General features: G+C 17.5%; 2 protein-coding genes across 2 annotated transcripts; both read right to left on the bottom strand.

Moving 5' to 3' along the window:
• Positions 1–4,341: 4,341 nt before the first annotated feature.
• On the bottom strand, positions 4,342–5,190 carry PmUG01_00024600 (Plasmodium exported protein, unknown function; the record flags this gene model as incomplete). The annotated part of the gene is made up of 2 exons (XM_029007166.1): positions 4,342–4,983; positions 5,104–5,190. The coding sequence occupies 2 exons, from the start codon at positions 5,188–5,190 to the stop codon at positions 4,342–4,344; spliced, it is 729 nt and encodes a 242-aa protein (XP_028859313.1).
• A 4,867-nt stretch (positions 5,191–10,057) lies between these two features.
• Positions 10,058–10,968, bottom strand: PmUG01_00024500 (fam-m protein; the record flags this gene model as incomplete). The annotated part of the gene is made up of 2 exons (XM_029007155.1): positions 10,058–10,756; positions 10,882–10,968. The coding sequence occupies 2 exons, from the start codon at positions 10,966–10,968 to the stop codon at positions 10,058–10,060; spliced, it is 786 nt and encodes a 261-aa protein (XP_028859312.1).
• Between the last annotated feature and the right edge of the window lie 1,439 nt (positions 10,969–12,407).

Raw genomic sequence — 12,407 nt, 5'->3', positions numbered from 1 at the left:
CATATGACTATATGAACAAATATAATATTATGTACATTTCTAATTAATTGTATGTATTTTTATTATGCTCAAATAAGTTAAAAAATAAATACAATTATTATAGAAGTTATAATATATAATAATGATTCTTAGTCCCCTATATAAGGAAACTAATAACTATATCTCTTATATATATATTTTATGGATTTGTTTGTTTTTTTAAATAATTTTATTACTTTTTTCCCTTATAAACTTTAAAATAATGAATAATATGAACTTTTCATAAGAAATATAAATAAACTGTATTTTTCAATGTTAACGTTCTTTTTTACGTTCTATAATATAAAGAAAATATCCAGAAACATATAATTAAATATAGTAAATAGTATCTCATTACACTTATATTTTTTAAAATTATATTATGTATACCCCATATTTTAATATATATCCTTGACAGTAAATGCTCTATACTATAATAATGCGACTAAATCATTCAGAAAGAATAATCGGTATTAAAAATAATTACTTAAAATATAATTCTAATATTTATGCTATTATTTATTTTTATTAAATATAAAAATTTATATTGATATTTTTTTTATCAATTTATTTTTTTTTTTCTTATAATGTATATAATCATATTTTTTTATATCCTTATTAAGTTGAATTTACTTAACAAGCATATAATTCAAAGCAATATTAGTGATTCAATTTGTTTATATATGTATATATTTATATTTCCTCTATACTGTATTTATAAAAAAATTTATTCTCTTCCATATATCAACAATTTCTTTACTAATATTTATTCACATCACTTAGAATATTTAAGGTTCATTGATATTTTTAAAAATAATATTATTTTTTAATATGTTATTATCTCATTATAACAGTTTATTTTTAAATAAATTCTAAATTATATATATGTTCTTTAGAATTATATAACATTACTATTAATAATTTAAAGATAAATTTATTATTTGAAAATTAAAGTAATATATATCATTAACGTATATACTCACATAAATCATACATTACACCACAAAATTTGTCTCATGTTATAAAGATGACCATATATATATATATGTATAAAAATGAAATTAAAGCTTCGAACAAAAAAATGATTATATAGTAATTTACTGTTATATTTTGATTACATTTTCAATTATATTAAATAAAAACTCTTTTTATTCTTAAAATTATATTTATAAAATTATCTATATATAATAAAGAATAATGATTCCACTTTATGTTCGTATAACTCAAAACAAATAATAAGTTTTTACTATATTAAATTAAAAAATTAGCCTTTTAAATTAAAAAAATAATAATTTCACAAATATTATATCCATATTCAGTATAAAAACATAAATGAATTTTTAAAAATGTATATGTATTCCCATATATATTAAAAATAGAATAGAGATTTGTTTTATATTTTTTAATGTAGTATAATTATATATATATTATCACTAATAATATTCTAAATCCTTAATATGTAGTTACATAAATTAAAACAAAATATATTAAAGGATTACGTTATTAAATATAATGTATTTAAATAATTCAAAATTATTATATATATTAATGAAATGATGATTTATTCATAGAATAAATAATAATATTATTCAATGAATTATGCATATTTAAAAATTAACAAATTACGAAAAAAATGAAAAAAACAAAAAATATGGTATAATTATTATACTTAAAAACATATATATATTAAAAATAATATTTGTGTATTAAAGTTATTTGTATTATCCTATAAACAAATCGTAAGATAAATGATTATAAAAAGTAACATTAATAAATTCATATAATATATTATATATTATTAATTGATTAATTAGTATATTAAAATATTTGAGTTAGAATAATATTTTTAATTCAGTGATCTCATTTAATAAAGTCTCTTACTTCTTATTTTATATAGTGTTCATTATATTAAACATTTCTTTACAACTACCATAGTTAGCGTGAACATGTACTTATCAACATTTATTTTCATATATATTAATATCTGTAATACATCATCTTTTATCATGTGCACTATAGTTCATTTAATTATTATAATGATTATATTATTTCTATGGATATATATAATACTCCATAAAACTTTAAATAGGAATTTTCTGCATTTACTACATTAAATAACAAGAATTATGCAAATATGAACAATACACAAAATTAATTTTCTTTTATTGCACGTTTTTTTCATCATCCTTATAAAAATTCTTAATTATATATTAAATTATCACTTGGTGTTACATTTACTATGATATATTACAAGCAATCTATATATTATTTATGTAATTTACTGATTTGTACCTTATCAAAAATTTCCTTTTTATATATATTTCTTCTTTATAGTTGGAAATAAGTTATCTTTGACATTCCGTACACTTCATGGAAACCTGAAAAATAAATTAATTTTTTTTATTTTATACCCTTATTAAAAGTATCATAGAAAGCGAAGCTATAATCAGTATGCATTATTATTCTACTTTATGTTTTCTTCTCGAATGGTTTATAAATTCGTATATTTGTTAATCTATATTATCCACAATTATTTTCTTTTGCTTATTTCAGGAATTATGAGATAAATGGTGCAATATGATACTTAAAAAAAAAAAAAAATGTACTCTCAAATTTGCATTATTTATATGATACGAATATCTATTAAAACTTAAAATACAAATTGTTATACACTTTTAATAATTTGAATGATTTTTTCATTGACATTACCAAAAATAAATTATGCTAAAACTATTAATAATATCATAACCATTCTTATTAATATGGTAAATGCTCTATATTCCCTTTTGCTTAATGCTAATTTTTTTTTTTTCATTTATTAGGATATGATATAGTAATATTATTTCTATAGTCCTAAAAATATTTATTTCCTAAATATACGTTATTATATGTATTAGAAAAGCGTAGGTGTATCGTATATATTTTAACCCTCAAATATTTGTCAATATATTTTTTATTACTACAAAGTATTCTCTTAATGAAATATTTGTAAAAGTATTCCTAAGGAAATATTACTTTTTAATGATTTCAAAATTCATAATTGATAATATATTATATAATGTTTTTGTTTATATATTTATTGTAATCATTATGCATATTTATCAAATTTTACAACAATATTAATAAATCTTATTTAGATATTTTTATAGGTGCTCCATGGATCTTATAGACAGTTTTATAAGTATTAATTCCTTCATATACATTATAAAGATGAAATCTTTCTTTTAAATAATTTAAATATTTAATGTCAATCATAAAATGATTAAAAAATAAACCATCCGAAATAGCTTAAAAATAACCGCGATTTTCCTAATTATATGCATATGTAGTTCTTATCAATAAATTTTTGTATTTAAGAAATAAAATTACAACGTAATAATAAAAATTAAAACAAAAATTATAGTAACCAAATAAATAAATAAAATTTTTATGAATAATATGTTTTTCTTTTTTAAGAACAATGAAATATTCAAATAATACGATTTTTACTTAGTATAATTCAAAATATAAATATAAAATTTTTTTCCTTTTAAATGAAATATCATATCTTTATAAAATTATAATTAAATAGAATAATAAAATTATATATATTTTTAATTATTCATTTAATTCTAAGCGCCTAGAATACTGAACTTAATACACTATTATAAATATTTCATATTTAATTAAGATCATTATTTGATCATATATTTACTACACCACATTTATTTCTTACAAGAAAACAAGTAAACATATATTAAAAAAATTTATTACAACTACATTTTATAAAGTATTATTCATCAAACATATAAAATAAGTATTATCTTATAATTATATACATATGTATGTAATATAATACATTCACCTTCTTTCACCAAGTACAGGACAAGACACATTCATTTTTAATTTTAAAAGTATAAGACTTATTACATTTACACAGAAAATAATTCATTCTATCTCTACAAAAACATAATATAAAAAAACATTTTCAAGTTAACCAAAATGAAATGGAACAGTACATAAATAAAGTCATATAAATTGTGCCTTTTTATATACTAATTTTAAGTTTCATATAATTTTCAAAATAATCATCAGTAATATAGAAGTACATAAATCATCCAAAATATTATGCTATGAGAGAAATTCTTTAAAATACGAAATGAAAAGAATTCAAACATTTAAATTAACAAATAAATATATAAGTGCTTATTTATAGAGTTGAGGATCATATTGATAAGCTACATGTATATATATTTATCATATTTAATCAATAATAGATATCATATATATCAGAGAATAACACTTAAGAATTTATAGAATCTTACAGTTATTAAATACTACTTTTCATAAAGAAGGATATTCAGTATTATGCATCTTACTCTTTATTTGTTTTAATTTTCCATACTTTACAATTTCTCTGTACAAACATATCATTACTATAATACCTATAAGCACAAATATCGAACATAATATAATCATTCCATTATTCCAATCTAAAGTAAAATTAAATTCTACATTTTCAAGATTAAATATATATGAAATACCTCCTATTACTCCAATTATTAAAAAGAAGCTAGTCGCAGCACTGATAATACTTTTATTTACTTTTATATCATTTTTTAAAAACAATAAATCAGAATTAGTAAAATACCTAACTTTATTTTTATAATATATTTTGTCTAACACTCTTTTTTCAAAATATGAATTTCCTCTATTGTATACTGAAGCTTTAGTTTTCTTAGTCTGTTCATAGCCTACTGTATTATTTAATGGACATTGAGGTGTTTTTTTATTTTTTACTTTTTGTGCTTTTGCATTATTAGTTGCACACATTTTTTCGTATTCATTGATAGATGGTATATTTTTCACTATACCTGTAGTAATATAACCTTTTTTTTGCTTACTTTTTGCCAGCAATCGATGAGTTCTTTTATTTAGCGTTACTTCAGTATTGTATTCCCCATCCAAATATTTATTAAAGTTACTCTAAAAAAGAAATATTAAATATTCAAAAAATTAAATAATTTTACAGTTAATCAAGTATTAATATAAATAAAATGCAAAAAATACGAATAATATAAATATTTCTAAATAAAACCATCATACCATATCATGATAAAAATGATATATCAAACTTAAAATGATATACGAAAAAATCTTAATAAAAAAGGGTAACTTAATTTTTTTTTCCATTATGAAGATCTTTAAAATTTATATATATTTAATATTCAAAATATTAGCAGTGATATAAAATACTCCTAATGATAAAAGAAGTTTTATTTATTTTTTAAAAATGTTTTGTATTTTTATATGAACTTAATAAAATGTATCTATAATTCATTTTACAACACTGACACAGAAAAATAATATTTTAAATGAATTATGATATTAATATGTAAAACATATTTACAAATGACAAACTTTAATAAAAATAAAATAGTTTGAATCGATTCATAAATATTCATAATATATAATTTAGTAGGGTAGGCAATTAAAAAATTTTATTTTTAATTAATTTCAAAATAAAAAAAAAAAAACAGATGATTTCTCAACATTTCTATATAATGAGTTTATACAGCATATAAAACATATAAAATATAGATATCATATTTTATTTTATATTAAGAAAACAACAAATAGTTGTAATTATGTTTTACTATTAAGAATTATATTATTATTAACATTATATTATGGATTACGTGTTTCTTGTTAATGAAAAAGTGTTATAATTACATAACAATAGTAATGATACAGGAAAAAATATATTTTTTATAAATTTTTCTCTTACATAATTTATGACATTCCATTAACTACAATTTAAATATATGAACTTTTACGTTTCCTATAATATATCTAAAAAAATCAAATATGTAGCATGCCAAGTTATTTAATAAAAAATATATATGTTAAAGATAGAATAATAACATAATTTTATCTTTTTAGTAAAACTTTTGAATGTAATAATTTTTATTTGTGTATAATTTATATAATTATAACTAGGTAAATATTTTTAAACACGATTATTATTATTTTTTTTTATTATATATATATATAATGAAGAAATATTAATATAATAAGAAAATAAATCCTTAACATATCATTAATATGTTGTTTTAAAGATTAATATTCTTACAAAAAAAAAAAAAACATTTGTATTTTTTTATGTTCTATAATGTAATATATATTTTTATTCATGATAGTAACTTAATATATGCAAAATAAATTAACTAATTTTTATATTAATCCGTCTAATAACATTTTACTTTTAAATTCATATAATTATTCGAAATTAAATAATTAAACAAATAATTCATTTACTAATTTATAATTGTAATTTTATAAGAAAAAATATATTAAAATTCATTAATTAAAATATAATGACAATTATGGAATAAGTAAATTTAAGGTCGTATGAAGTTAATATAAATATTTCTAAAATAATTTAATTAATAAAATTATATGAAAAACATAAAATGTAAATCCATAGATAATTCATATATTTAACACTCAATATTTGTAAAATAGACCTATTATTGATATAAACTTTTCATATTTATATTAATATTTTTTTAAAATATTGAGAATATTACCGCTTTTTCCTGACTAGATTATTGTAATACTAAATCATATGAACGTTATATGAAATATTTTAGAAGTTTTATATATATGAATCTCTACGAAGTATTAAAATTAAAAAGGCATATTTTCATATTAATTATTGTATTTGTGGGTTATTTTTAATAAAAAAGAAAAAAATAGAAACGACTGATCCTATTGAATACTCGTAACACTTTATATATATAATTTTGCAAAATAAATATAATTCACTTATGAATGCCAATTGCAGTAATATACTTTTATTTCATTTTTTTCATACTTTAATTTCTAATACATTGATAATTAATGTGTAATTAGTATACATAATTTGTTTTATAAATGCAAAATTATATAACTAGAGAATTATTATACAAAATAAATAATAAAGTATATTTTTTACTTAATTACCATATCTTTTTTCCTATTCATAATATCATCTCATATAACATTTATGAATATTTTTTGAAAACATAAAATACATTATAAATATTAGAAAATATTATTCTGGTTAATAAAAATATTCCCAGCGAGTATTCCTATGGGCTATAATATAATAATCTAATTTAAAATGGTTAATAACTCATATAAACTGGTAATGTAACTTTGAATAATTTAATAAACAAATTTTATAAAAAAAATATTATAAAAAATATAATAAATTATTAAATGAAAATTTACAAAAAACAAAAATAAACATCTTAAAAAAATGTGTAATCAATTAAAGTGATGGAATTTAGTAAGCTCTTTTAAAACATTAAAAACTAAATACGCAACATATATGTTAAACAAAATTATAAGATTTATATTAGTTAAATATACGAAAATTTTTATATATATCAATGACAAACAAAAATTTAGATTCCTCTAGATTTTGTTACTTAATCGTCTATTTATTATATTTTTTAAATTTCTGCATTAAATTTCTTTATAAGTGCTTTCTTTTTATTTTCTATATAATTTTTTATATTAGAATACTGAATAATAAAAATTCTTATATATAATAATTTCTGATAGAACGTCATTTAAAAATTTAACTATAATTATGTTATCGAACAATAGTAATATATGAGGACACTATTTAATTTTTACATATAATTCCTACTATGTCCTGTTGCTTTTTTTTTTTTTTTTTTTTGATACAAATTATTGTATTAATATTTTTAATAATGAACTTTTTCTATTCCATTTTGTCATGTATATTTATAATATATTCCTCTTATTAATAATATATATTAATAAAACCTTTAATTAATATCTTTAGTAATTAACATTAATTAAGGATATATTTAATAAAAGTCTCATATAGTATAGAGTATATATTATTTATTAACTTCTTCTGTTATATATATAAAAGTAGTGTTCTCAGATGGAATATTATTTTACCAAAAATTTAAGATAAAATAAGAACAAATTATTCTTATTAAAAATAAAACACATTTTCACATGTATGATAACATAATCGTTAATCTTAATATTCTATTTTTCTTTTTTTATTAAAATGAAATAATTTAAGAATTATTATTTTCGAGTTACTTCAATATTACATTTTGATAAATAATAGGGGCACTATTTTATATGTTAATTCACTTGTTCTAAATTTATTCATTATATGTATGAATTTAAATTTATTTTTATACTAAATATAACTATAATATATTTCTTAAAATAGAATCTTTGACAAATCATAAAATGAATTTATTAGACTATCTCATGAATATAACTTGAATGAGTAAATATATTCTACCAATACATTAAAGAAACTCATGGTGTATTAAAGTCTTAAATTATTAATAAATATCAAACTCAAATATATTTTTTTATATAAAAAAAACAATCATAAGGTCTGCTAAGATTATAGTAATTTAAAAAAATATATATAATTAAAAAAAAGTGTTACAAAAAAAATTCAATTAATAATATTATTAAAAAATATAAAATAAGTACATACAAATAAATAAAAAAAGTTATAAAAAAAAGGAATACATTTTAATTATACCCCCTTGTTTGTTATTATTTTTTAATTATAGATATGTAATAAAATTTTTTTATTATCCCAATTTTGTATTATTTTTAATATATTTAAACTATATTATTTGATATTATGTATAACACTCGTGGGATTAATCCCATTGCACTTTATATACTACGCTAAAACCCCTTCCTTTCTAATGCTTACAGATATGTTTTAAGGTCATCCCTAATAGTTTTTGCGTATATAATTGAGGGATATTATTCCAATATCTTTTTTTATTTTTTGTATTTTCACCTATATATGATCCAAATGGATTAAACTAATATACAAATGAAAGGTGTAAAACATGAATAATATTATTATTGTACAATTATTTCATTTTATGAATAATGAATTATAAATGATAACTTATAATTTATTCATAATATATAATGGAATATAGTATTTACTTTACAATAAATAGAAAAAATCAAAATTGTTCCCATTAAGAAATCGGTTACAACGGCTATACAAATAATATTCATTATTGTAAAAAGCCAAGAAAAGTTATTTCTATGCATTATATGTTAATATATAATAACATTTAATCTAATAGTTTAATACTATAAGGAAATAAAAAAATATATATACTTGTATACATATATTTTCAGTATAATATATATTTAATTAATTTATTCTAAATTGAATTAACTTCATATTAAGTAAACAAAATAAACAATTAATAGATATAACGTCTTATTTAAATTTATTAATTTAGAATCCTGAAAGTGTTAAACCATTATAGGTATTCCATATATAATAAAAATACTGCTTTATTATATGTTCATAATTCCCCTTTTACATTATTCAAAAATAAAAAAACACTAATAATTTTTATTTCACAAATATACTTTATAAGTAACTTCCAGTTAAAATTAATTTTTAGAATTATAATTAAATTCAACTTAAATAAAAAAAAAAATATATATGTACATATATGTATATATAGAAAAATATACTTATGTTCTTTAATTAAATACAAAAGACTAATATATATCTAATTTAAAAATAATGACATATTTTTTGGATTACGCAAACAAATAATAAACTTAGGTAAGTAGATAAAAAAATAGAACCCTTCAATTTTTAGTTCAAACATAAAATTAACTATTATATTAAATTATGTAATTTATGTTATTATGTATTATGTTTAAAATGTGCATATATGTTTTACATAAAATTTTTTTAAAATATATATATTAATACATAATATGAAGTTAAATTCAAATAATACGTTAAAATGTATCTTGAAAAAATTTAAAGCATAATGACTTAAGAAAAATTTAAGAAAATATTTATTTTATAGATATATATCAAAAAGACAAAGTATATATATTTCTTTATTCATCAAGGTTGTGTAATTAACAGTATGTCTATAAAATGCATACCTAAACATATTCCAAATATAACGTCACATCAAATAATTTTCTATATAATATATACTTTTATATATCACCCATAATGCTCCTTCCTCAACTTAAGTTTCTTATATTTTTCATTATTTATGAATATTTTAGGAACCAATATTACAATTACTGCAACTAGCAGAACTATAGAAATCACATAGGATATTAGAAAAAAATTATTTATTATTTCTTGAGAAAATGTGTCATATATTGCATCTTCCCAATGTTCTATACCTGGAAAACCTAAAGTTTCTTTCCAAAATTTTCCTATAGTTTTGAAAAACCCTGTATACTGTATTGTTGGCAATCCTATTCCAAACAATAGAAAAAAAAAAAATAAAGCAATAATTAATCCATATCCTTTATACTTTAATTTTAGTAAGGCCATATATCTAACTTTCCTGTCCCTTTTAACAAAATTATCATAATTTTTTTTTTCGATCCATTTTTTTTCATAATGTAAATGTTTTCCATCAAACATTGCATTATCATAATCTATCACTTCTGCATAGAATCCTGTCTTATTTAACGAACTTCTACTGAATGGTTTCTTTATTACTTTGACATCTTTTTCATTATTATATATATCTTTTGTGAGAAACTTTCCATTGTTGGTTACCTCTTCATTTAAACCTGTGATATTTGAATACTCGTTTTGTACACAACTTTCTAGTAATCGATATGTTCTCCCAGAAAATATTCTACAGTGATTATATTTTTCATCTAGTAATTTATTAAACGTACTCTAAAAAAACAAGACATATAATATTTAAAATAATAAAATATTTTACAGAAAAAAAAAAATATTACGAAAACTAAAAAAATGCAAAGTATAAATAAAGCAAATATCCTTAAATATTATTATCATACGTCAAAACAGATAAAATTACTTATCCAAGTTAAAAGGATTAAAGTAGCAATTTTTAAAAATATAAGTGACTTAATTTCTTGTTCCATGACGTATATATAAAATATTATAATATATTTACTAAGAGTAAAATCAATTATAATGTAATATACTTCCAATGAACAGATGTATTTTTATATTTTAATATTTTTATCATTAAAAATCAAATAATATGGATATAACTATAATATATTTTACATTACAGGAAAAGACGTATATCTTTATAAATAAATTATTAAATTTTTACTATAAGTTTATAAAAAACTAAACTTTATTAGATCATAATAATTTAGATTCATTCATAAATATTCAAAATATATATATTAATAATTTAATATAATACAGTAAATAAATATTTTATCTCATCTTTCCAACAGAAAGTAAAAAGCAAAATATATATTATTTCATAAAATTCTGAAATAATCATTTTATTTATAATACGAAATATATGTAATATAAATAATATATTGCTCCCTCTTATAACAGATTAATTGATAATTTTGTAAAAGTTTTCCTATTAATATCTCAATATTTACAAACACTAAATTTTGGAGAAACGCTTTATAATTATTAATAAATAATAATCATTATAATAATATTATTAATAAATGACAAAAAATATAATTTGTAAAACGTGTATAATATTTAATAATAAAACCTTAATGCCTTATGATCTATTATATATCTTAAAAAAAAAAAATGTATAAGGTACGATATAACGTAAGAAAAAATATATTTTTCAAATATATAATAAAAAAGATTTTTTATTTTTTGACAATAATTTTTTAAATATTATAATTTTAAAATAAGTTTAATATATACAGTTATTTATAAATGAAAAATATTCATAAGCACCTAATTAATTTTTTTTCTATCTTTTTTTTAATTATATATGTTTTGAAAAAATACTAATATAATAAAAAAAAATAATTATATCATAAAAGAATTACTTCGTATATATATGTATACATATTAATTAAATGGAATAAATATTTTAATAAATTACAGTAATAGATAATATTTAAAAAAAAAAATAAAAATATAAAAGTAATAATTGTAAACAAACAACTTTAATAATTATGCTAAATTAAAATAATTTTAACTAAAATTACTTTCAATATAAAATAGTATAGTTATGAAATATAAGCAATAACAAATAATAAAATTTAGTAAAAAATTTTATAATAATTTCTTTTTTTGAAAATTCCATATAGAGAACGATTTATTTATTTATTATTTATTTATAAATGATTCCTACACAAAATTACATATTATACTAAAAAATTTATACGGCTAATGTAAATGAAATATATTAGAATATTATGAAATAAACCTATAAAAGCAGAAATATTTATATTTTAATTATACTTTATTGTTGTGCTTATAGTTAATTCCAATAAATATAAAAATATTGTACATTTAATATATTTTTTTTATTCTAAATATTAAGCTCATATTAATTTGCAAACTAAAATACTCTTCTAAAAAA

The sequence above is a fragment of the Plasmodium malariae genome (assembly GCF_900090045.1).
Source record: "Plasmodium malariae genome assembly, contig: PmUG01_00_9, whole genome shotgun sequence".
Taxonomy (NCBI): domain Eukaryota; phylum Apicomplexa; class Aconoidasida; order Haemosporida; family Plasmodiidae; genus Plasmodium; species Plasmodium malariae.
Note: the sequence above shows the minus strand (reverse complement) of the source record. Positions and strands in the feature narration are given on the sequence as shown.